At 51.8% G+C, this 12175-nt stretch overlaps 1 protein-coding gene across 1 annotated transcript in view; it reads right to left on the bottom strand.

Moving 5' to 3' along the window:
• TMEM266 (transmembrane protein 266) overlaps nt 1-12175 on the bottom strand; it is an 83143-nt gene that overhangs the window by 42578 nt on the left and 28390 nt on the right. The window contains exons 5-6 of the mRNA XM_060095135.1: nt 2334-2390; nt 775-913 (exon numbers count right to left, since the gene is read on the bottom strand). Of these exons, the coding sequence (XP_059951118.1) occupies nt 775-913; nt 2334-2390 (196 nt within the window). The remainder of the gene's footprint in view (nt 1-774; nt 914-2333; nt 2391-12175) is intronic.

Here is a 12175-nt window from a genome sequence, read left to right as displayed (position 1 = left end):
TTGGCTGAAATGAGGATGTGATGGCAGGCAGTGAAGCAGCCATCTTGAGCCGTGAGGGTGACTTTGGAAAATAGGGTATGTGCAGCAAAGCAACAATAGAAGAGGAACCTGGAATCATGACTTCAGAAGCTCCTTATTGGCCCTGGACTGCCTACCTCCTTATTGGCCCTGGACTGCCTACTGCCTACCTTACTGGCCCAGGCTTTCATGTGGGAGAAATAAGCTTCTGTTTTGTTTTAGTCACTGTTATTCTGAGTCTCTGTTACTCACAGTGGATCCTACTTATAAAAGACATACATTGAGACCCAGAGAGGGAGCCTGGACTCTGGATTACAGGGCCCCATGAGCACCCAGCCAGTGGCAGCCCTTCAGGGACAGAGCCAAGAGCAGAGCCTGTGCAGATGGGGGAAGCTGAACAGCTAAGGGAACACTGGTGGGCGTCAGGGGTCCTGGGCTTCACTGCTGACTCAGAGCTGGTTTCCTGTGTGACCCTCATCCCTCTTGGCTTCAGTTTCCCCATCTGTGAAATGAGAGGAACAGACTAGATGATCTCCCAGTGCCTTTCCTGCGTGGGCCTTACAAAGCTGGACCTGATCACATCTCAGTTTGATGAGGACTCTGGATTAGGGGCTCCCTGACAAGATATCAAACCCCACAGTGTTCACAGGATGGGACATGGGGCTGGGAACCAGGGAGAGGGTACCCCGATAAGGGGATGAGAGACCCCAGAGACCATCCTTCCTGCCTCGAACTCGCCCCTTTCGGGCCACTCACCATCAATGACCCTCTTCACCCGCCAGATCCGGAGCATGATGATGAGGCTGATGGCATCCCAGGGGCTCCTGGGCCCATTAGCCACAGTGGACGCCACCATCGGGGCCAAGGACAGGATGATCACAGCCCCATCAAACACCTGTGAGAGGAGGTGGATTTCAGTGCCCTGGGCCAACTTCCTGAATGTCCTGGAACCAGAGACCAGGTCAGGCAAAGCAGCTGGTGCTGGCCAATGATCCCCTGCACCCCCCTCAGAAGTTCATCCCCATCCCTGGCTGCCTCTCGTGACCCTCCTTAGTCTTTAGGGGCCTCCCACCCCAGACGTGCTCCTGAGCACTCTCTCTCCTCCAAGTGACCTCAGCCCATCGCCAGCCTTGGTTCAGACGGCCTTGGGCTGTTCCAAGCTTCTTTTGCAAGCATATGTCTCCAGCATCTTGTCCCTTCTCAGGATGGGGCTTGCATCCCGTGTCGCAGGTTTCCTGCGCTGGCCTCACTGAATCCCTCACTGGCAGTGGAGGCTGAAGGCAGGCCCCTTCCCCCTGGGAAGCAACAGCCCAGAGCCCACATCTCATCTGCATCTGCTGCTGGTGCTGAGTCTCTAACCCTGCATGTAGGCAAAGCTCGGAGAGAAGGGGACCCAGCCTGCACTTCAGCTCTGGGCCTTGACCTTCCATCTGCCTGTTCCAGCCTGGCCTGGTCTGAGACTTCCACAGGCCAGGCCTCTATGTCTGCTCCCAGCATTTGGCCCAAAGAGGCTAAAAAGTGTGTGTGGTGGGGAATGGGGTGGTGAGGAAGGAGTGGGCAGCAGACAGTGACAGCCTTGCCTTGTCCTGTGCGCACCAAACTCTGGGGGTCAGCCAGCCTCCCCCGCATCTCATCTCCACCCACCACACGCCACCTGCTTTTATACAAAACAAAGCAACCGGTTTGCTCTGCAGAAACCCGGGCTGAGAAACACTTTCATGGTTCCCCCACTCAGCTCTCTGATCATGGGGCCATTTTAGAGTGGATTTGTTTTAAAACACATTTCAAAAGCTTTCCAAAATGATTCAAGAATAACTTTTTATGGCATGGACATACAGACACCACCAAATGTAAAACAGATAGCTAGTGGAAAGCAGCCGCATAGCACAGGGAGATCAGCTCCGTGCTTTGTGACCACCTAGAGGGGTGGGATAGGGAGGGTGGGAGGGAGACACAAGATGAGGGGATATGGGGATATATGTATACGTATAGCTGATTCACTTTGTTATAAAGCAGAAACTAACACACCATTGTAAAGCAATTATACTCCAATAAAGATGTTAAAAAAAAAAGAATAACTTTTTAAATTTTGCAGAAAGTCAAGGAGATTTTTTAGGCCACTCCTTTGCTGGAAACTTTCTCAGTTCACCCCCCCTCCCCACCCACCTAAAGGCACAGCTGAACAGACTCCTGTGTCCAGTGTGGGGAGGTGCTGGCCTTTGTTGATGGCTCCCACCCTGGGATGGATGGGACAGTGACATTTCCTGGCTTCCAGGATGGTTGGCTTGGGGGTGCAGATGGACATTGGTCTTTACCTCTATTTTGTTTTCAATGTAATCCCAGATCCCGAGCACCACAATCCGAAGAACAGTCTGAGAGGAAGTGAGAAAAGAGGTTATGGTTATTGTTCTCCCTGCCCCCTCCTCCCGGAGGAGAGGATTCCAGAGCTCGGAATCAAGGGCCCTCCTTCCTGTTCAATAACGGGAGAAGTCTTCACCATCCCCTAAGTGTTTCTCAGCCCACGTGCTCTCTCCACCCCTGCTTTGAGTGCCCCAGCTCAGGTCTGCATCACCGCCTGTGCCAGCCCCTGGCTAAGCACCTTCAATGCTCCCATTACATACAGATACACTCTGAATCCTTGGAATGATACTCAGGACCCTGCCTCCTTCTCCAGTCATCTGTTGCACTCCTGTCATGTCACAAACCACTTGCAAATCAACAAACATGCAAGCTCTTTCTCCTTTGCCTTGTCTTTGCATGTGGCTTTGACTCCCCCATTGACTTCCCCCCACCCCCAATCTTTCTTCTCTCCTTATACAATAATTGGAATTTCAGCATGGCCACCCAGACAAAGACTACATTTCCCAGCCTTCCTTGCATCTGGAGTGGCCATGTGACCAAGTTCTGGCCAATGGCTTATGAGGAGAGAAGCTCTGCGTACCACCTCCTGGTTGCGACCTTTAAGGGATTAGGCTCGTCCTCCTATTTCCCTCTTCCCAAAGACTAGAATGTGGGTGTGTAGGTGTGGTGGGGAGGTGTCTTCAGTTAGGGAGGGCTGGCAACAAGAATGCTGGGCCCCCATCAGCCCCAAGCCACCACGTAAGCCTTAACTGCTGACCCCACCTTGTTTAATTAAGTCCCTGTGTTTTGGGTTTTCTTGTTATAGCATCTTGGCCTGTGTGCTAACCAGCAGGGCCTTTTCCCCTTCCTCTTCTTGGAAAGGCCTTCTCCTTCTGGCCACAACTCAAATGTCACCTCCATGAAGCTTTTCTACCCTCCCCAGGCTCGGTGCCTCTTTCCTGGGTGTTCCTATAGGCCTTGGAACATGAATCACCACCCTCCCTCCCTTGGACTTTATCTTACTTTGTAGTGCCTATCTGCCTGATCCCCCAATTCAGGCTCAGGGGGCACTGTCTGACTTCTCTCCTTTACCCCTAATCCCTGGCATAGAGTGACACTGAATGATTACAAGTTGTGAATGAATGAACAAATGCATACATGTCTGATTCCTTAAAGCCCTCAGGAACTCACTCCAATGCCTCTGCCTTCTGTGGCGGTTTCCTCACCAAGAGTACATCTTTCTCCAAAGAAGATACTTAAAAGCTGGTCTCATATGACCCTGGTACAATTGTCATAGGCCCTTCCTTGAACCAAGATGAGAAGTTCACAGTAATTCACACCAGGTGAGGTCCCTGCTCCCACATGCCTATAGTAGAAGGCCAGCCATCTGAATGTGGCAAAGCTGTAGAAAGCCGAGGGATCTCTACCCACACTTAAGCCACAAAAAGGCTTGGCTGCTAAAATTTACCTCTTCCTCATAAAGGACTATCCTGAAGAGATGAGAAGGAGGGATGCTGGTGGCGGCCAGTTCTGTCACCACGTTTGAGAACACATAGGGACATGTGGCAGGCTGATGCCCATTCCACGTGCCTTCCCAATCTCTCACTTAACTGCACCACAGCTTTGAGTGGGTGCAGAGAGGTCTGGGTTGGGGTCCAATATCTTGAGGTCACAGCTCAGTAATCGGCTGGTTGTGTGGCCTTGGGCAAGTCAGATAACCTCTCTGGGCCTCAGTTTCCCCTTCTGCTAGAGAAATGAGTTAGAAGATACAAATCTTCCAATTCATTATGAGACTAACATTTGCCATCTGGTACATATCAATAGGTTGCAGATCCTGGGTTAACCCTCCTCATACATGATTCTCATTTTACTGAAGGGGAAGCTGAAGCTCAGAGAGGTTAAGGAAGCTGCCCAAGGTCACTCAGGCATTGGGAGGTGAGTCGGCCTTTGGACCCAGAGGTGCTGGACTCCGTGTAGTGTACTCAAGCTGTATAAGATCACCAGATACTGTCCGAGTTTCTTTTGCTGCTGTTCACTCCCTCGAATTGTGCTGACTTTGAAACTCAGTATTTGTCTCCTCTGAAATGATACACCAGCCACATCCACCTCAAAATCCCAATTCTGGGGCTCCCACAGCAAAAAGTCCAGGCTGGCACAGAGAGGAACAGGGCCTGGTCTGAATGTGATCTCTCCTTCTCTCTGCCCTGCTGCTGCTCTGTCTTTGGAAATTGTGGTCAAATATACATAACATGAATTATACCATTTTAACCATTTCTAAAAGTGAACTGCGGCATTACGTACATTCACATTGTTGTGCAATTATCACCACCATCCACCTCCAGAACTTTTTCATCACCCCAAACTTAAACTCTGTGCCCATTAACCATCAACTCCCCCTTTCCCCCTTCCCACAGCCCCTGGCAACCACCATCTACTTTCCATCTCTATGAATTTGACTCCTCTAGGTTACCTCATTTAAAAGGAATCATCCTGCTTTATAAACAAAGCAGCATTTACTAAAAAGTCAGTGGGGGGATGAGGAAGGGAGCTGGCCAGGCTGAAACTCAGCCAGGAACCCCAGAGAGGGGAGGAGCAGGCAGCAGGCAGCACCGGCGGAGCCTCTGTGCTCTAGGAAGGGATGGAGGTTGCGTGGGCTTATGGGTCAAGGTGGTACCAGGTAGGCAAGTGGAACAGTGGGAGCACTGGCCACCTATTTGCCTTTCCTCCTTGCTGGCGCATCCACACGGGACCCACCCTGTGAGGGAGACTTTCCTTCCTAGCCCAGCCCATGGAAACAGAACAGCCAAAAGGCAGCTGTGGAGGTGGCTTGGGAAACAGCTCCTGGGCCAGCCTCCTGCTGTAGACGGGAAATGGCCTGGAACTGGCTGTTCCGAGTCAGGGTCAAAGGTGGAATGAGAACCCAGCTCTGACACACTCCACCCAGGGGTTTTTCCCTGGCAGCATCCTGTGCTGTCCGTGGAGGTAGGGACCTGGCCACGCTGCCCTGCCACGTTACGGCCCCCAGCACGGGTCTCACCCAGACTGACTAACCCATTGTTGGCCTGCGTGTCTCAATGTGCAGGCAAGGACCCCCTGCTTTAGCAACATCTGGGGATTTTGTTTAAAATGGAGATTCCTGGGCTCTCATGAAGATCCAGGATGTCAGGATCTCTGGGTGCAGGGCCCAGAAATACGCCTTTTTTTTTTTTTTTTTTTTTTTGGCGGTATGCGGGCCTCTCACTGTTGTGGCCTCCCCCGTTGCGGAGCACAGGCTCCGGACGCGCAGGCTCCGGACGCACAGGCTCAGCGGCCATGGCTCACGGGCCCAGCCGCTCCGCGGCATATGGGATCCTCCCAGACCGGGGCACGAACCCGTATCCCCTGCATCGGCAGGCGGACTCTCAACCACTTGCGCCACCAGGGAGGCCCAGAAATACGCCTTTTTTTTAACAAACTCCCCTGGAGTACCCAACAGAACGGCAGGGATGTGTAAGGTGACAATGCCCTGGGTAAACCCAGGGAGACCACATGCCCAGATGCAAGAAGGAGAAAGAGAGTTAGATCAGGAGTCAAAGGTCAGGTCTCCCTTTTGGGCTCTGACTATCCCTTACTAACCATGGGACATCGGCCGTAGCCCTCAGTCAGCCCGCAGGAAAGCGGAACCAGTGCCCCCGTGCTGCCTGCCTCAGCTAGCCAGCTGCTACAGAGCTCCGCTGGAAAGAGCTTTGTTAACAGAACTGCAGGAGGACACGAAGGAGGGGTTATTTTTATCACCCACCCCCATCCCAGGGCCCACGGCCTTGAAATCCTGCCCCCAAGATTTGCAAAGGGCTTTGAGGGGGGTGGGACTGAGGGACTTGGACCCTCAGCTCCAGCTGCCTCTGTCCCACCTGGGACTCAGGGTTTTCAGCCTCCTTCATTCCAGTCTCACCTTCCAGAGATGAGGATGCTCTGACAATCAAGACAGGCCAGAGTCTTGGCAAAATCTCCAGGACGGCACCATTTATTATTTACTATAATCCAAGCTCTTGTGCCATTTCACAGATGCACAAACTGAGGCTGAGAGGGGCAGGTAAACCTTCTAGTCCCCAGGCCCCTCTTCCTTCCCACCCCAGAGGCCTCATCTTTTCCCTCGGCAAGCCCCGCTCTCAGGAGGAACTCCCCTCATTTCTCCCAAGGGAAGGGGCTCAGGCTTCAGGCAGCACGGGGGAGGATGGGAAGTGCTGACCCTTGCATCTGCTCCGGGCCCTGCCTTGCTCAGGTGGCAGCAAGGACTCCTGGCCTCCTGATGCCTGAGGCCTGAGCCCCTCCCCTTAGGGGAATCAGCCTCTTTCCCTGGGATGAGGCCTGATGAGTCTCCTAGGGTTTACGAACGCTGGGAGACGCAGGCAGAAACACCTGCTAGTCTATCAGATGCCTTTGAGCAAATTTTTCAAAGGCACCCCTTCCTCCAGCCGAGGGAGATCCCCTGGCTCACTGCTTGGTGAGCAGAGTGGGGGCTGGCACCCTTGCTCCCTGCAGAGCCATCCCCAAAGCTGGGCCCACCAGCCAGGGAAAAGGGAGCAGCACACATCTCACCCTGAGCTTGTGCCCCTGCAAGGCTGCAGCCGGCGGCATTGGGGAGCGGGGTGGTGCACGGCTTAGGGGAACAGCCTGGCCTAAGGAAGACACACGGTGGGCACCAGGCCGCTGGGGGCTGACCCCTGGTGCTTCCTCAAGAAGCAGATGTACCCCTGGGCAAGTTTTTGCTGCCAAGATGGCTGCAGGCTCCCTCCTCTGCAAGGCCCCGGTTAAACTAGAGCAGCAAGAGGAAGACATGGAGTCCAGGATCCAGCTACAAGGAGAACTTAGGAAATGTGAGGAACATTTGCGGGGGCTGAAAGCAGTCTTGAACTGGTTTGCAAAAGAAAGGTTTGCTTGGGCTCCCCTGGTGGCGCAGTGGTTGAGAGTCCTCCTGCCGACGCAGGGGACACGGGTTCGTGCCCCGGTCTGGGAAGATCCCACGTGCCGCGGAGCGGCTGGGCCCGTGAGTCGTGGCCGCTGAGCCTGTGCGTCCGGAGCCTGTGCTCCGCAACGGAAGAGGCCACAACAGTGAGAGGCCCGCGTATCGCAAAAAAAAAAAAAAAAAAAAAAACAAAAGAAAGTTTTGCTGGATGACATGCACAGGTTGAGGGGTGATTGCAGGCAGCACAACAGTGCCCCCTGGGGTTAGGCGTTGATCAAACAGGAGCAGAGCGAGCAGCCACCCCCTCCCTCCTTCACCCTCAAGTCTACCAAATCTGTGGGGAAGAGGATGGTGAATGGAGACTGCCTCCTTCCTAGGGGTCTAAAGATGACTCCCTCCCGAGAGGCAGCAGCTGGTACCTCCGGGGGCCTGGGCTCCCAGGCACACTGGCTGCACCGTCTCCCGCCATGCTGGGTTCATTTTGGCAGGAGGTTCCCGGCTACCTTAAAAGAATGGGTTCAAGACCCACAGGGTAGAGCCCAGTGGTGACAACATGACCAAACGGCAGTGAATTAAGCACTGACATGCCCTGGCTGTGTGCTCACCGTGCAGGGGGCACTGTGCTAGGCTTGGGTGACGAAGAGAGAAACTGGAACCCACATGATGTGCAAGGTTTGTTCCAGAACTCCCTCTGGGCATATGAAGATCTCCACTTCCTCCATCCTGAAACATCCCTCACTGACCCCATGTCTCCCTTAAGCCACTGCCCTCTCCCTCTTCTCCCAAGTTTCTGAAGAGGTGTCTCCACTAAACCCACTGCAGTCTGATGCCAGCACCCAACATTCCAGGAAAACTGCTCGCCCCTGGTTACCAATGACCCCTCAGCAGCTTCAGGTGTGCTGCCGGCTTCCTTGTTCTAGAAGGCCTCCTTTTGTTTCCAGGATCCCACACTCTCTGGGTTCTCCTCCCACCTCCCTGGCTACACCTTCTCAGTCAGGTTTCCGTCCCAAAATTGTTTCCTGGGGCTCCATTTCTTCCCCTCTCGCGCTCCCCTATCCCCGGACAATTGCACGCTTGGCTTCAACTCGCCCCCGGCACCCTGAAGTCCCACCCAGTCCATGACTACAGCTGAGACCTCCTCCTGCAGCAGTTCCCAGGCTTAGCACAAGGCATCCCCACCCCTCTTAGGAGGCCAGGCTCCCGGGAAGTCGTGCTCACCCTCACTCTCGCTCACACGTGCCCCCCTCCCCCAGGATGGCCGCTCCCCAAGTCCTGCAGAGTTTAGCTCCTTCTACTCTGTCCAGCTTGTCCCTTCCTCCGTCCCACTTCCACTGCTCTGGGTCAAACCTTTAACCTCTTACAGCTAAATGGCACCTCCTAAATAGTCTCCAAATTCCAGTCTCCCCCCACCTCCAACCCCTGCTTCTCACCGGCTGCCAGAGGGATTTCTCTAAAAGTCCAACTTCATCACCCCTTCTCCTGCTTGGAGCCTCCTCCCCACCGCCTTCAAAACAAGACCCCCACTCCTGAGCAAGACATGGAGGGTATTTCATGACCTGGCCTGGTCCCCAGGACATCTCTCACCATTTCCTGCTGTAGTCAACAACCAGGCATGCTGTGGTCGCTCACGCTGTCCCGTGTCCGCTCTGTGACTGCTGCCTGAAGGTCCTCTATCCCCACCGTGCACCTAGCAGCTCACACATCCGCAAGCAGCCTGCTTCCCGTCTGAGGTCTCCTACTGACTGCAGCAGGAGACTTAAGCTCCATTTCCAGTTCTCTCATTATACACATCCCCTTGGCGGCTTCCCAGTAGACTGTAAACACCTGAGCTGGGCCTGCATCTTGATTATCAGGGCAGGATCCTCACGCCCAGTACCACCTACAGCACCTGGCAAGGAGTCACTCAAAAATGTGGGCTGAATGAATAAATAAATAAGAGCTTCCATTTATCAAGACTTTCCTCTGTGCCAGGCTCTGTATTAGGAATTAGAAGGTTAATTTTACATGTCAACTTGGCTGGGCTGCAGGGTGCCCAGATATCTGGCCAGACCTCATTTGGGGTGTGTCTGGGAGGGTGTTTTGGATGAGATTAGCATTTGAACTGGAATAATGAGTAAAAGCTGATTGCCCTCCCCAACATGAACGGGCCTCATCCTATCCAATCCACCTGATAAAAACAAAAGGCAGAGGGAGGAAGGATTTGCTCTCTCTGCTTGACTGTCTTTGAATTGGGACATTGCAGATTCCGACGTGCACTGAGATGCACATCATCAGCTCTCCTGGGCCTCCAGCTTTTGCCCCCTACAGATCTGGGCATTTCTTGACCTCCATCACCACGTGAACCAAGAAGTTATAAATCTCTTTTATTACATAAATATATACATCTAGGTTATATTTGTTGGTTTTGTTTCTCTGGAAAACCTAGACTAATAGAGGAACTTTATACACATTATTTCATTTCTCACAAAATCCCTCTAAGATGGATTTTTTGTTTGTTTGTTTGTTTTTTTGCGGTACGCGGGCCTCTCACTGTTGTGGCCTCTCCCGTTGCAGAGCACAGGCTCCGGACGCGCAGGCTCAGCGGCCATGGCTCACGGGCCCAGCCGCTCCGCGGCACGCGGGATCCTCCCGGACCGGGGCACGAACCCGTGTCCCCTGCAATGGCAGGTGGACTCTCAACCACTGCGCCACCAGGGAAGCCCTAAGATGGATATTTTTAACTTCCTCTTACAGACGAGGAAGGCTGATGCTCAGAGAAGCAAAGTGACCTCCCCAGGACCAGACAGCTGGCAGAAGGCTGAACCAGGAGGCTCAGAGCCTGGGCCTGACCTTCCCTCTATGCCACTGGCCCACATGAATGAACTGCCGCCTGGGTGGGAGGACATGCCATGACAGCCAGAAACAGCCAGAAGTGGTGCCAGGCGAGGGCAGAAGGGAGAACTCTGGGCAGGAGAGGAGCAGGGAGTGGGGTCACACGGGCTCAAGGGTCACTGCTTTTAAACCCAAACTGAGTCACACTGAGATGGGGTGAGTCTACAGGGCTGTTGCTGTTTATAACAGCAGAAAACGGGGAGAAATCCTACAAGTCCAAGATGAGGGTTAAACTGGGGACGTCGTACAATGGCTGCAGCCACTGTATGGCAGGGGATTGCCAAAATGTTAGGATTTGACAAAGCTGGGTGGTGTGAACACATGTGTGCATTAAACGATTCACTATGTTTTTGATGTGTTTCAACTATTTGCTAATTAAAAACAAAACAAAACACTAAGTAGAATCCCCCTAAGCATGTGGTTGTAAAAGTATGTACATGAAAAGACATTTACAAAATATTCATAGACAAAAAGTGGGTTCCAGAATATCAGGTCCACTATAACCCCATTTTTCTTAAGGAAAAAGTGTGTACATACACACCTAGGCATTGAAAAAGGCTCACTGGACGTAAACCAAGTTAATAGTGGTTGTCTGTGGGTGATGAGAATATGGGCGATTTGTGTTTTCTCATTTTGTCTTGTCTGTATTTTCTTAATTTTCTACAATGGGCAGAATTATCTTTGTAAACATGAAGATTGTTGTTATACTTCAGGGTGATGAGATGGAGTCTTGTGCTCACCCAGAGGAGTCACCAGGGACCCAAACCTTAGGTTGTCTGTGTGGTGGCCTCCCAGCTCCTTCTGAATGTCACCCTGACAGCCCGGCATGAGGTCTTGGTCTGTGTCTGAGGCCAAGGGTCACTGAGGATGTGCTTCTTCCCTAATAGGTCCCCCCTCCAGGAGGTAGAAGTATTAGCCCAGCTCTCCCCACTTGCACGGATCAGTTGTTGCTGAGAATGTGGTGTTAAGTGGAATGTTTCTAGATTATTTCTAGAATCTCAGAGCTGGAGGGAGGACCTTAAAGGTTACGTTGCATGGCCCAACTGCCTTCCAGTGTTTTTTCATCCCTTGTCTGGTAGCCCAATGAGCTGGTCATCTAGCCTGAGCTTGCAGACTTCCACCAACGGTGAGCTTGACATTGTCTAAAGCGGTACATTCCAACTTGTTTAGAAAATTCATCTCTATATCCAACTTTCATGCTCCCTAAGATCATTGTCAAGGTCATGGCAAATGAAGAAATGAAAACAAGATTTTGAAAAAGAATTTCTCACATGTTTAATTATTCACGCCTTCATCAGTGGGTGTCAGATGCCCAGCCCTACGCCAGGTGATGGGGGAGACAGAAGACTATACAGGCACACCTTGGAGATTTTGCAGGTTCAGTTCCAGACCACCTCAATAAAGCGAATATTGAGTATGGTAGCTCCTCAAAAAACTAAAAATAGAGTTGCCATATGATCAAGCAATCCCACTCCTGGGCATGTATCCAGACAAAACTATAATGCGAAAAGATACATGCACCCCTATGTTCATAGCAGCACTATTCACAACAGCCAAGACATGGAAGCAACCTAAATGTCCATCAACAGATGAATGGATGAAGAAGATGTGGTACATATATACAGGGGAATATTACTCAGCCATAAAAAAGAATGAAATAATGCCATTTTCAGCAACATGGATGGACCTAGAGATTATCATACTAAGCGAAGTCAGAAAGAGAAAGACTAATACCATATGATATCACTTATATGTGGAATCTAAAATACAACACAAATGAACATATCTAGGAAACAGAAACAGATTCACAGACATAGAGAACAGACTTGTGGTTGCCGTGGGGGAGGGAAGGATTGGGAGTTTGGGATTAGCAGATGCAAACTATTATATACAGGATGGATAAACAACAAGGTCCTATTGTATAGCACAGGGAGCTATATTCAATATCCTTCTTCCAATAGAAGCCTGTTTCGTCTACATTGAAAGTCCTTTGTTTAGTGT

Source organism: Mesoplodon densirostris, chromosome 4, assembly GCF_025265405.1.
Source record: "Mesoplodon densirostris isolate mMesDen1 chromosome 4, mMesDen1 primary haplotype, whole genome shotgun sequence".
NCBI classification, from domain to species: Eukaryota; Metazoa; Chordata; class Mammalia; order Artiodactyla; family Ziphiidae; genus Mesoplodon; species Mesoplodon densirostris.
Note: the sequence above shows the minus strand (reverse complement) of the source record. Positions and strands in the feature narration are given on the sequence as shown.